This window comes from Vitis vinifera, chromosome 18 (assembly GCF_030704535.1).
Source record: "Vitis vinifera cultivar Pinot Noir 40024 chromosome 18, ASM3070453v1".
Classification (NCBI taxonomy): domain Eukaryota; kingdom Viridiplantae; phylum Streptophyta; class Magnoliopsida; order Vitales; family Vitaceae; genus Vitis; species Vitis vinifera.
Window position 1 is genome coordinate 367,455 of NC_081822.1, and position 14,416 is coordinate 381,870.

The 14,416-nt window shown below is 40.0% G+C and overlaps 1 protein-coding gene across 2 annotated transcripts; it reads right to left on the reverse strand.

The window, feature by feature from the left end:
- Positions 1-6,432: 6,432 nt before the first annotated feature.
- On the reverse strand, positions 6,433-13,501 carry LOC100261635 (uncharacterized). Of its 2 annotated transcripts, none has more exons than XM_002273622.5 (8): positions 13,125-13,501; positions 10,422-12,970; positions 10,169-10,327; positions 9,864-10,043; positions 9,393-9,587; positions 7,844-7,942; positions 7,160-7,765; positions 6,433-7,040 (listed from the first exon to the last, which is right to left on the reverse strand). In XM_002273622.5, exons 2-8 carry the CDS (start codon positions 12,912-12,914, stop codon positions 6,687-6,689), a joined length of 4,086 nt encoding a protein of 1,361 aa, XP_002273658.3. In that variant the 5' UTR covers positions 12,915-12,970; positions 13,125-13,501; the 3' UTR covers positions 6,433-6,686. The 2 variants fall into 2 exon arrangements, with proteins under 2 accessions (XP_002273658.3, XP_010664038.1); XM_010665736.3 differs by having other exon boundaries at positions 10,422-13,039; positions 13,125-13,429.
- Positions 13,502-14,416: the final 915 nt, after the last annotated feature.

Here is a 14,416-nt window from a genome sequence, read left to right on the forward strand (position 1 = left end):
AGAGAGTTCTCTGGACTACAAAATACAGAGAGAAGATAGCAGTAAAAAATTACAAAAAGAAAAGCTCTCATTGAGCAGGCTTGCTGCGCAACTTCTCCTCCTCACCCGGGGTAATTGAAGGAACGTCTCGTTTGATACCATGTTTCTTCATACAGCAATGGTAGCTGAAGAAGTACATTTTGTCTACTTTCTTTTGGTAGTCCGCTTCAAGTTCCTCCCTTTCCACAGCAAACTCACCCTTCAGCTCTTCTTTTTGCGCTGATAAACGCAACTGCAAATCCTCTCTCTGTTTTTTCTCAATGGACACCTCTGTCCAGAGTTGCCTCACCTCCCCCCTCAGTTGGGCCATCTCATCCTCCGTCTCATGCAGGCGGGCGTCCACAGATTCCTCCCGGCTCTTTGCTTCAGCAAGCTCTACCCGGAGAGCCTCGTTGTCCTCTCGAGCAGCGGATAAACTGGCTTCGGCCTGCTCCAATCTCAAGCGCAGCTCCTCTTCACTGTTTCTGCGCTGAGAGGCGAAGGCCTTCATATAATCAGCGGTCCGCAGCAGGTCAGAAAACAGATCATGTTGTTGGGCCATGTCGCGAAAACCGCTCACCAGTTGCAGAAAAACCCATAAAGCAAAAAAAAAATTTACAATCCATGTGACGAACACATCAGTATGGCGAGAAAAATCAAGAAAGCAAACTATACCATTTCCACTGCTTCGAACATTTTTGCTGAAGGCATAGCAACATCTGAGCCGGGTGGAATCCGTTTCAGCTTCTTTTCCAACTCCGCGTAGCTAAAAGAGCTAGCGGATATGCAAGTTGCATCATCAACAGGACTCCCCCCTGATGAGACATTAGAGAGTGCCCCCCCCCCCCCTCCGGGACCGAGGCCCCTTCATTCTCGACCGGCTGGGCCTCTTCAGGTAAACCCTCATCCGGGACTAGCGTCGGGGCGGTTGGGTTCTCTTCTGCCATCTCCACCTCACTACCCTCCGGATGATCATCCTGAACGGACGAGCAGTTGACTTCGATGATTTCCAAGAAACGATCCTGAAGCCGCCCGATGAGGCCAGACTTTAAGTCACGGGTCGGACGAGACGTCCTTGTAGCTGGCCCCTTCACCTGTACAAAGGCAAGGGGGTTTGGCTCGCAAGGAGGCAAACCCTGACTTTCTGCTCCCATTTCTTCCGTTGGGGGTGTCGTAGAAGGCAATGATGCAGCACAAGAGGCCCCGGCTGCGTCCGCATCCGGATGGGGAGAGTCGGGTTGATTTATTGAAGTAGCTTCTTCAGCTAGAAGAGCCAGATGTCCAGCCACTGACATGGAAGGCCCTGAATGGTTTAGTCCCACGAGACGTCCGGAGCCGCTCGAAACGGAAGGCAAGACGGCGATGTCTGGCTCTCTTATTGTTATTCCTTTATATAAGTTGAAGGGGGTATTACAACCTTCTTTGGGGGAGTGGGAAGTTTTACTTATTTTCCCTTATTCAGAACCAGCTTCTTCTTCTTCTTTTTCGCTGGGACGCCAGCAGATGGAGAGGACGCGACACGTTTACCACCCGGAACCTTCCGCAAAAGTCCTTCTTGCCTTTTTACCTCCCACTTGTTGAGGCGGGCTTTGCATGACCGAGCATCTGCCTTCCGCACGGCCGCGTAGAATGGAAGGTCTTTAAGAACAAAATGCTCCCCAACCACCACCTCTTTGGGCAGCCGCCTCAGTAGTATGTTCAGCACGTACGGCTGGGGCTCCTAGGGTGACCGAGTTGAGATTCTGCGCGGAGAGAAGCGTTTCACAACTCTGCTCGGCCGCCGCAATCTCAAAAAGCCTGTTCAAACGATCAAACGAGGCTTTCTCCACCTACTCCACCAGCTTCCCCCTTTTATCCTAGTCTGCACCCAAGAAAGCAAAGCATGTCAGCCACCTAACAATGCTGACCTAAACTCACAAACCACGAAAAGACAGGAAGTAATTTAGTCATACCTGGGACCTTCAACGACTGGTTGGGGGCGAACGACCTGTTCGGATGCACTGCCAAACCCGCCCATAAGCCCTTGACCAGCACATGTCCCTTGGCGGCCCCCTTGGTCAAATCCAGAAGGTTGGTCGCCAACTGCAGGGACGGAAGGCAAGCGACAAAACTAAAAATGTTGTTTTTCGCCTTCTTGATCAAATAGATAAAGAGAATCTCCAACAGCGACAGGTCCAAATTGAACAACATGCTCAAAATGCTGTACCCCATCAGCACCCGGACCATGTTGGGATGGATATATGCCGGAGGAATCTAGGTGAAGTGGAGAAATTCCTTGACCAAAGACGGGAGGGGGAATCGGAGCCCAGCGTTGAATTGCTCCTTGGTGAAGAAGATGGCATTATCCTCTGATTTCTCAGTCGACACGGCCTCTCCGTCTGTAAGTTCAACAAACACGTCGTTTGGGATGCTGAAGCGCTCACGAAACTCCTTCGCACTCAACTTATCCACAGATTTCTCGGCATGAGCATCTCCGGACGAGCTAGATGAGGCAGCTTCCTTGTTCGCAGACATTTTTTTAGCTTGGGACTGAAATAGAATCTGCATGGAAGAAGTACCAACAGTCAAAACATAGCAAACCGACCCCACAAGCTTAACTCTACCACAAAGAAAGATCGACAACCCACAAAAAGTACATGGGGGCAATAGAAATCCTAAACACACCTAGAAAAACAGTCAAAAACCCCCCGAAAAAACCCTAAAAACCAATGTCAACACCCAGTCGCAAGCACCTTGCCCAAGTAACCCAGAAACAACCAACAAGACAAACACAACAAGGAAAAGACAAGAAAAGCAAACATACCGAGTGTAAACTAGAAAAATAAGGTTGAAAATCGCACTGCAGTCACCGTCACGACGCGAATATTGCCGGTAGAAAACCCTATAACTTCACTCGAAAACGAAGATACGCAGAAGGCAGAAGAAAAAGCACTAAACAGGAGAAAAGCACAGAAGGAAAAATGCAAAGTGAGGGCTCAGTCTACTATTTATAGGGAGACAGCCCCTCGGTATCTCAAACGCTCAACTACGCCATCATTGAAATGACACGCTGCCTGGGAATACCCAAAGAGGACGACTCATCATAAATGCTTTCCTCTTTCTTCGCCCCCGCTCGCCACATGGCCCAATGAGCGCAAAAAGTAACCTCAGTTTAAAAAAAAATTATTTTTTAACCCGCCCATTTTGTTCAGGCAAAATCGCCAAGTTAAAAAGGGGGGCATTGTAGGGACCCCTCCCCCTGATGACACGTGGCACACATTTCCTGATGACACATGGCACGCATTCTCATCCGGATTTCCCCAAAGTACACGTGGCGCGCTTCTCTTATCCGGACTCCCTCAAGGAGAGGCACACGACACTTACAGACATAACATCCGGATGACCGCCACATCGCATCCGGACGACCAACATATACTATCCGGATATGTTTGTTTGGATCATTGAATGAAGTAAGCAAGTCTTGCACGTCATCACAACAGCCTGTCATGACCCACGTTCCGCCACCTGCAGAGTGAAATGACAGGAATGAAGTGACGGCAAGTCACTTCCCACGATCTCTATCAACCGCTCGTAGGGTGATGATGGCCCTGCCACCACCTAGTGGCATCATGACAAACCAAAATATCCCCCTACCATTAAAGAGGAAAACAGAGCTTCTGGTACTATATATATGAACATTCACAAAAAAAGGAAGGTAAACTTGATATACCTAGTAAAAGACCAACTAATTTATCTTTCCTACCATGGCTGACAAAACCATCGGAGGGTGTGTCCAGACACCCCGTCCGGACGCCTTTTGCAGGAACGACTGAACCAGAAATCTATATTGATTGAGATCATGCGTCCATCCATTTGGCAACTACGTGGATCACCAGGGACGCGAGGCCTCAACATCTACTATGACTTTTAATTAAATATCATAATTTTGATCTTCCTTTTTAATTAAAAATTAGATCTTGAAATTATGTTTTTGTACGTATTTAAAATTTGAGATATGATTTTAAACTAATTTGATGAAAAAAAAAACCATAATTTTAAGGTAGCCAATATTTCCCCCAAATTCCGAATGGAAAGAAGTATCAAATGCATTGCCCGCGTGCCTGTATTCCAGCTGTCTCTGTGTGTGTGTGAGAGAGAAGGGTACTGAAACATTTACAGAGATCGTACGAGAATCCAGGTAAGCCAAAGAATGCAAAACATTAATGGAGCAGTCCCATCATCGTACGCCAAATCAACCTTTTTCATCCACGCCCACTTCTAACATGCATTTTTCCTCCAATAATCATAGTAATTTCCGTCTGTCAACTTTCAACTCACGTTTCCCACACGTGAAGCGCCTTATTCACTTTTCTTGCATGCCTAAGCAGCCTAACTGTAAGTCTATAACGATCTTATGTTTGTAGATGGATCATGGTCCATGGTTCATGGATGATGGGCGCGGACTGTGGGATGAGGACTATAATATCTCATTTAAATTTTAATTCTCTAAATTATGATGATGTGAGATGCTGTAAAAGATGAAGTATAATCAAAGTTCATTTACAATAATTAATTATCAAAATTTTAAAAAATAACATGTTTTCCTTAACGTGGATGCCAATATATTCAACACACATTAAAATAATTATTCAAAATTATATTTGATTTTTATTTTTTTTGCATGTTATAAAGTAGAAAATAGGGGTATCGTTTGTATTTACGTACCATGTTGTAAAATCATAAGAAAGAAAACTAGTGGGCAGATATTTCTGTTAGTGGGAAGATAAAAGCTGTGAAAACCAAAGCCACATTTTCATAAATGCAGGGTGACTTATGACTTGTGAGAATTATTGGTGGGGTGGGGGGGGCAGGGGCAGCCACCGAGTGGGTGCACAAGGTTCTCAATGCGTTGACCATCTCTTTCACTCTCCCAAAGTGGTTGCACTTCTTGTACGGACGGTACTACCCTGATGAATTGAAGGGCCCCGATTGTTTCCATTGTCGGCGATGCTGTTATCTACAGAACTGGTCAATCCTTACTATTGATGATAGCAAAACCATCCTCCGGATTTAATATGTAATTTTAAATGTAACAAGAAAGAAGATATTCATGAATCAATAAAAAAGAGCCTTATACCAAACAATTTAAATTTTGACAACCCAAATTACATGTTAATAATATTAGATATGTTAAGACTTCAGGCAATGAAATATAAGGGTATATATATCCTAATATTGATCATCAAAAACTTGGATAATCAAGTGATTAATTGTCAATTGAGCAATCATCGATCAACCTCTTAAGTCTCAATGGTTACTTACAAATATTAATAGGGCAATTGATGAATTAAGCTAAAAATGGATTTAACGACTAGTTTTTTACAAAATGTTATAAATATAGTCATTGAAGTTGATCTTATGCTAGTTCCGTAGTGTTCAAATCATTATTACTTTGAATCCCAACTTTTTTGAGCATTTTGCAGTGCATCAAACCTCAACCTGCAAACCTTATTGATTATACTCAAATTTAATAACTTTACCTGGTAAATTTATTTTTTTAACAAATTATTTTTTATTCCAATCTCTTATAGTAACTGCAAATTGTAAAAGTGTGAGAATCATATCAAGAGGTGGTAGAGATCCTTTACTAGGTACGAAATCAAATGTATAAATTTGAATTTTTTTTTTTTTTTTTATGTTGGTTAGACTCTTAAATGAATGGAGGCTTTAGAAGAGCTCCAGAGGGTGGACTTAGACAATATTTATTAAACCACCATAAAATTTCTATTTACACCCTCTTTTTGTATCTCTCTATTATTCTTTCGCTCTTGTTATATAAATTATAGCTTTATTTTCTAAATTTGAAAGAAAAAAATAATAGGGTTAGCACTTAGCACCCAAAACGATGGATGAGGAGAGGGGATATTTTGATGTATGGATGAGAAAGCTTTCGTAACTTGGAATAGTAAAATATCAGGAAAGAAAAGAAGTCATTTTCATCTCTTCTATTCATTCCATGCCTGGCTTGAGAGAGGGAAACTGTCAGGGACACATCAAATAGCTACAAGTTAGAGTCAAGTCGTGTTTATGTTTTGACTAAAAAATTAAAATATTTAATTTTTTTCATTCAGCTAAAAATGACTCATTAATATAAATTAACATAATTAAATTAAATTTATTGATAACAAATTTACTTTAATTATGTTAATCAATATCAATAAATTATTTTTAGTTGAATAAAAAAAACCAAATATTTTAATTTTTTCTATTTAATAAAAAAACAAACGTCATCTTCATTTGCATATGTTTTGTTGTCTTGTTTCTTTTCCTCTCCCGAGAGGGAGCAGGAAGCTAATTTTTGGGTATAAATAAGAGCAAACCAAAAGAAAGTAAATTATTGTGTACGAATAATGGATCACACATGCAAATGGCAAATAATGATAAGAATCAATGTCATTATTATAATGCTAGATGAAAGCAATACCAATTATGTTCTGTTCGTGTTCATATCGCCATATAACTGAAAGCCAAAATCTATCAATCATGTGTATGAGAGAAAGCCTTTTATAGTAGTAACTAAATGCAAACTAGAGAACAAACCCTAAGTAGAGCACAAAAGAATTGCCTATTTATCTATGGAAAGAACAAACCAAACCTCTGCGGATTGCCCAATGAATGGGAAGACAAATTTAGAAGCCAAAGTTTCGCAGCCCAAGGCCGTAAGAGAAGCCACTGTTGCCCAACAAGAACAATGCAAGAACAAGCAGGGCTATTAGAACGACCCACATCCATGACTGAATCCGTCTCTTGCCCCTGCTGCGAAGGGGTGGAGGTATGGATTTTGACTTGGGTTGCTTTGTAAATTGTGATGATTTGTGAGGCTTCTTTGTTATTGCCCTAGGCTTCTCAATGATTTCAGAATCCAGGGTAGTTTCAAATGAGGTTTCTGAGCTTGGCGCAGATTCTGCTTCATTGCAACCCTCAGTACCCTCTGCAGAGGATGATTTCCTTCTTTCTTTTTTCCGGGCCTTCTTCTCCCTTTCCTGCACAAAATTATTATATTAGTGCTGTATGGTTGCGTGACTAATGGACATCTACTGACAGGCCATCTAGTGATTGCTTTAAAAGTGTTCATGAAATTGGAAAAGTTCGCAGAATGTACTCTCTGTTTCTGTTCGGCTTCCTTCTGCGCTCTTAACTCAGCTCTGGCTTGGGCCTTTTCTGCATTTCGTTTTTTCCTTTCCAGTGCCTCCTTAGCTTTGGCTTTCTCCTCCAACCGTCGTTGCTCCTTCAACTTAGCTGCTTCCTCTTCCTTTCTCAATTCCTCTGCCTTCCTGGCCAATTCCTCTTCCTCCTTTGTCTGCTTATGCTCTTCTTTAGTCTCTTCGATCTCATCCCTTCCAGAAATGGTTGCTGAGACAGCTCCAGTAGCAGATTTAGTGGGGTTTTTATTTTTTGCTGTCCGATTCTTTTGATTGGTCACATTCACCACGGATTTATCATCTGCACTCTCAGCTGTAGCAGGTACCATTTGTTTTTCTCGTTCCACAGTCGAGACTATTAGCACAGAGCTATCCTTGGTCGGGGCAAAAAGTGACCTGCCAATTCTTTCATTTAAAAAATTGGGTATCACAGGCGGCTCCTCGTCAGGGCCAAGAGAGCGTCCATCCAAAGTCCTCAGTCTCCTGAGTGTACTCCTTGTGTTGCATCTGACGTATTCTTTCCGGAACTCGTCATTGTTGTTCCATAGTTCCATAATTGTCTCCACCTAAAAACATTGAGTTTCTGAGTATGAAACTGGAGCTGATTTGACAGATGAAGACAACAAAAAGAATTCCGACCTCACCTCATTAACACAAAGCCGTTGAAGTGCCTCTTTATCCCCAGCTGATGCATAATCATTGGCTGCTTTCAAATTATCCTTGTACATCCTAAAGTATTTGTTCTGCAGGTTCAAGGAGTCCAAAAGGTCAATCACATTGTTTCCTTGATTTGATATATATATATTATTTTTCATGGGTTCATTTTCTAAAAGCAGATGAAAAGCCATACACCATCAAAAGTTCAAGGAAAGTTTCCTGACCTTGCAGATAAAAGTCATTTTCAAGAGCCCAAAACTAATAAATAACACAAGCTACAAATTTAGATCAAATAGAAACCTAAACGTATGAATTCACATTTCCCCACACCTTTAGCACAAGCATTCCAATCAGTTAAGGAAAACATAGGTTTAATACAATCAACTTTGTAACTGAATTTTCAAACACAGTTGGCATGCATGATTCCTAAGTAAACAGGTAGTCTGAAATCTCAAAGACACAAAGTAGACCAAATCTGAACAATCAAGGCAAATTCCCCATGAGCACATTTGTCTAGAAAACTGTCCATGTAAACTAGAATGGTATACAGCCTAAGGAGCTAAAAAGCCTCGAAAGGCACTCCAACTTAAAAGAAGCATTTCTTAAATCCTGTCCTAGATTCAAACCCTGCCTTCAAGCTCCCTACTGCTGCTTGTCCATTACACAAAATAATAAAGAGCCAACTAAAATCCATATTCAAGTCAATGGAAAGAAACACCTATATCTACTGACTAGAGATCGGATTTCCTTACTGCATGAGACTCTGACCAAAGTACAGAATTCCCAGGCAGCCAAACAAATCTATACAACAAGGAGCACTGACATAAACAAGTTGGACCAAGGACTGAGTCAGAAAACTACTGACAAACATAACTATTTCCACACCTGTTCCCAACTTGAATCCAGAATTTTTACAGAATATTTGTCAAAAAAAAAGATTTACCTGGAAATTTCAAACTTAGAACAATTTAAAATGAAAAAATCAGGACCATGTTGAAGCAATTGCTAGTTTTGCCTACCATTCATGTTCCAACCCAATTTGGAACCTAGATTCTTTATGGACACACCAATCAGACAGAGTAACAAATAGACACCACCCTTGTTACAATCAATGTGAACAGTATTGGAACTCCATTGCTCATTCTGTCAAGTAAATTATCATAAAAGATTTTACCTAGTTATTTGGTCCGTTTCATGAAGTAGTTCTATAATGACATTGTGAATGTGCATTGTCAGTTTCTCTGTGCAAGAGAGACTAACCTTAAGAAGCAATCAACTTGACATTTTTTCTCTTAAGAGATATTAATCCTACTGTTAGCATTATCAAACTTGACTGAAGAAATTGAACATAGTGGTTGTGTCAATTTTATCAAGCATTTATGCCTTCCCATGCATCTTTGGAAGGAACTCCTAGAAGACTTCCACATGTCATCAAAAGGTCATTCACTTAATTGAAAACAAAACATCAGCACATCATGCATATATTTGCTCAGCCATCAGTTGTAAATGTTTCCATGAAAAGATTGTAGACTGTACCTTCTCGGACAATTTTTTCCTCAAACTCTGCAAATGTGTGTATGCTTCTTGACGAATATCATCTGCGGCTTTAAATCGAGCTTGCAACTCATTCAACTTTTCATTTTCATCATAATACTTCTTCTTAGCAGCTTTTGTGATCACTTCAGCTTTCTGAACCTTGTATTTGAGTGAATCCACTTCCTCCCTCAAAATCTGCAAATATTGGAAATCAAATCAGCAACTGAAAACCTAATCCACACTTATACAGAAGGAGAAGAGGGGTCTGATTTCTACTTTAACTCAGTTCTTAGTTTTTAGAAATTGCTTTTAAACATATTGAGCTGATTAGCTATAAATACATAATTTGATAATTGAAGGAAATTGAGTGCAACAAGTTTCCAATTTAATCTCCACTGTTTCACATAGAAAATCAAATGATGCCTCATGCAAGGAAATTTTAACTGAAAAATAAATGTCAGAGATGAATACCTTTGACTGCTCCTCGACTTGGGATTTTTGGTCTAAGGCCTGTTGGACTTCCTCCTGCCTACCCATATTAGAGGACAGCTGTTCACGAACATTCCTCAACTGCTTGATGTCACGAATTAACTGCTTCTCTTCTTTCAAAGGAAGGGTTTCATGTTCTATGGCATGTTCCATGTGGCGTATCTGCTTATAGGCCATATATTTATATTTAATAAAATAAACATGGTCACATAAGGACAAAAATTTGCAATAAAGATGATATGAATCCCCTAAACAGATACCAATAAAGCACAGAAATCAGCACTTACCCTGCCATCAATATCCTTGACAGACATTGCATTTTTCACTCTGTTAATCACAGACTGAACTGAATCCATTTCCTGAAATTTTGACTTGAGCAAATCTCGGGCAGCTCTCTCTTCTGATAGTGCAGCTTCAAATTTTTCACTATACTCTTTACAAACTGCCTGTTCACATGAGCATCAAAACAATCCATCAGTAATTAAAAAAAAAAAACTTACTCTGAAAATTAACTTCAAGCTTTCCATCAGGACAACTTACCCTTTTTATTTGAATTTCCGAACGAATTGCATCCCTACTTTTGGTCTTCTCATCAACTTGTAGCTGTGCAAGTTTGATCTCTTCCCTGACTTTTTCATCATCATACCTTGGTACCCTAATCAAGAAGTAGAATGGCCTTTTTCCAACCTCAACAGGTACATTCTGTGAATCCAAAGCATCAGTACTCAAAAACTCTAGAGAAGAAGAGGTTCCATTACCTAAAACACTCCTAGCTTCTTGACATGTCAATTTATCATCACTGTCTACAGAAGTAATTTGATCTCCCTCATTTCCAACATCAATGTCTTTGGTACTGATTTGATCTCCTTCAATTTTAACATCCACAGCATGTGCAACACTGTTTATTACACTTTCACTGTTAACAACAGAGTCATTCAGAACCTTGGGTTCAGATACAAGGTCTTTGTTGCTTCCAGCAGACATTTTTTCAACTTCAGATTCTGATTTCATCTCAGCAACGGCATTTGTAGGCAAGTTACTTCGATTTTCAACTGAATCCTTCAAATCAGATGCCATAAGCACCAGATCATCAACATCACCAGGCTCACAGCTTGAACATTTAGGGGCCGCTTTTGAAGCATGGTGTTCTACATTTCCATCACCACATGGGAATTTAATAGAACCAAAACTGATGATAGTTTCAGGTCTCACATCATTACCAGAGCAAGCTAACCTTGTATCATCTTCATTAGGGCCATTCTCAGCTTCACTTTCTGACTTTGTACCATCATCTGGACAGGAGACAACATTTGCACCGTTGATTGGGTCAAAAATTTCAACTTTAGTGTCCTGTCTTGCACCATCTGCAGCACAAGTTGGGAAATCTTCAGTAATTAGAGAAGCCCCATTTTCTTCTTGTTCTACTACTGGACCATTATCAAGACCAGTAGGCAAGCTTACAGCATTTTCAACAGGTACATACCCAACTGTGCTTTCTGATCTCACACAGTCACTGTAGGAAGACAAGCTTTTGTCATTTTCAGAAGATACATAAAGCTCAGGTGTGGTTTGATTGCCATCAACCGAATCATTAGCAACTTCTGTTTCTGAAGGACTACATTCCATAGGCGATCCATCTCCATTTTCATCTGGTACAGACCCAACAGCAACTTCTGCCTCCTTTTGCATATTGGTTTCAGCAGTAGGCATTTTCAAATTCAGCTCCAAGTTCACCCCAAGGTCCACTGGAGGATGTTCAGAAGGAAGGTCATTCTCCAATTCTGATGTTTGCTTTTCCTGATCCTTATCAAATGGAAGGTCTTCAGAAACCTTAATTTCAGATTCTTGATTTTCATTTGAGACTGTTTCTGGAACAGTCTCACTTTCATCCTGAACTTTCTCCTGTACGTTATTGAGCTGATGCAGGTCACATTCATCTGAGTTTGAAATCACAACTTCAAATCCCTGATTGTCTGTGACTTCTGGTATTGATTCTAAATTATTTTGCCCCTCATCCTTCTCTTCTCTAAGCTCAGTTAGAGGCAATTTGAATTCAGTGGTCTCCAAAATTGGAACTAGAAATTCCTGACTTCCAGCTATCTCCTCAGAAGGCTTGAAATTGATATGTCCATCAACTGTTGGATTCCCATTATCTAAATGCATCAATTCACATCCAACAGCGACTGGAACCACAATTTGAGATTGTGGTTTCTCCAGTGCTATCTTAGTAGACTCTGGATCAGTTTTCTCTGAACCAGACTCCAGAATAGTTTTCTCTGAACCAGACTCCAGAATAGTTTTCTCTGAACCAGACTCCAGAATAGTTTTCTCGGCACCAGACTCCAAACTAGTTTGCTCCGCACCAGACTCCAAACTAGTTTGCTCCGCACCCGATTCCAAACTAGTTTGCTCCGCACCAGATTCCAAACTAGTTTGCTCCGCACCAGACTCCAAACTAGTTTGCTCCGCACCCGATTCCAAACTAGTTTGCTCCGCACCAGATTCCAAACTAGTTTGCTCCGCACCGGACTCCAAACTAGTTTGCTCCACACCGGACTCCAAACTAGTTTGCTCTGTATCAGACTCCAAACTAGTTTGCTCCTCCATCTTCACTACACCATTAAGCTTCTGTGGTTCAGATTCCACGTCCACTTCCGCATTGGGCTCCTGAAGCAAATCACCCTCCGGGACCAGTCCACCGGTTGATTCAACCTGCACACCGTCGTTTGAAGAGGAAACAACAGTTCCCTCAACAACGCAACAATCTGCCTCGTGCAATTGATTTTCCTCATTCTGAATACTCAATTCCCCAACTTGGACCTCTTTCTCATCCTTGGGTTGGTCGAGTTCCCGAAGAGACTCCACATAGAGTTCCTTTTCAGCGTAGTCATCAGAGACCACGTCGCTCCCGCTAACAAACACATAAGAACATTCGGAATCACCCTTTCCATTTCCGACAACGCCTTCTCCACCCTCATGCGAAACCCCATTACATTCCCCACCGCCTTTGGGTAGATCCTCGTACGAACTCATATCCAAATCACACGCCTCCACAATTTCACCCTTGAAAACCTCCGAAACCTCCGTCTCTGCCGTCATTGTACCAAACACCAAAAACGATCCAGAATTCAATCGTAATTCACAATTCTCTCAAGATCCTACGACCAAAATTAATCACGCAGGAAAAAAACAATAAATAAACAAACAAATAAAGCACTCGCACTCCAGATCACGCAAACATACCAGATTCCACTGCGCTGCAGCACTCCGAACGCAGAACAGGGATCTCGAGACCAAACAACGGTAAATGCAGCCCCTGGATCAGCAGATCGAGGGCGAGATCAGCCAACCAGAACCTCCATTGTCGAAAATAAAAGAGACACCGAGTACGGATCGAGGATCCGAATAGGAAAATTAGGGTTCGACAGTGAAATGCAGAGTCACAGAAGAGAGAAACAACTGGCGGAGGGGGAAGACGACCTTCTCTCTCTTCTCTCTCGCTGTTTGATTTGAACTCAAATACACTCACGTTTTTTCTTTTTTTTTTCTTTTTATCTTCTCTCTCCCTTTTCGCTTATTTAATTTACGTTTATCCTTTTTTTTCTTCTACTATTTTTAAAATCAACCCCAACCAAAATTTGTTTATACTCTCAACCTTTTCACCATTGTTTCAAAATAATTTTGATGACGGATATTTATCGGATGTAACTAACAGTCTAACACCCAAACAGCTTTTTTTTTATTTTTTATTTTTTATTATTTTTTTATAAATACAACCACTTTTACCTTAATTGTATTTATTATTTTCTTTTCTGAAAATTATACCTTATGAAATGCCATAAAATAATGGCCAATTAAAAGGAAATATACAAAAAATTTATATTTATATTCAATTTTTAAAAAGGAAAAAGTTATTTTAAGGAAATTGCCTTATCATTGTTAAACATAAATACTATAAAAATTCATTTTTTTCTTTTTTATCATTTCACATCTATGAACACTTATGTGGAAAAAAAAATCAAGTCAAATCAAATTAAATTTCAAACCAAAATTATCAAACTTGTACTTTAGATAACCCTTACTTTAAAATACCTAGAGATAATGTTAATATTTGTTTTAATTGATTAATAATTAATTATGGGATGCAATTTAGCTTTTATGTTTTTGTTGAAATAATTTTTAATGTATTTTATGGTGATTTTGAGAAGTATTTTTAATATTTAAAAAATAAAAAATTTTAAATATTAAAAAAAATTAGAAATACTTTTCATAATTATTGTCAAACCTGCTCTTTAACTCTATATCAAATAAATAATTTTATTAAAATTTTCTACCGAACAAATAAATTAGATATCTTAAAACATACAAAGATTAAAGAGTGGGGTTGTTTCAAAAAGGGTTGAGCCAAAGTATTGTTTACATTGAGATATTTTATTTGCTTCCTTACATACGAGTTAAAGTGGTCAATAAGGTGGCCGATTTAAATGGAATCTTAGGATAGTATGATAAGGTTTAGGATAGGTAAGAATTTAAAG

Coding starts and splice junctions, on each gene's coding strand:
- LOC100261635 (XM_010665736.3), bottom strand. CDS start 12,980: ATGACGGCAGAGACGGAGGTTTCGGAGGTTTTCAAGGGTGAAATTGTG. Junction 10,044..10,168: donor TCAAGGATATTGATGGCAGG/GTAAGTGCTGAT, acceptor GCCTATAAGCAG/ATACGCCACATGGAACATGC. Junction 9,588..9,863: donor AAGTCGAGGAGCAGTCAAAG/GTATTCATCTCT, acceptor CAATATTTGCAG/ATTTTGAGGGAGGAAGTGGA.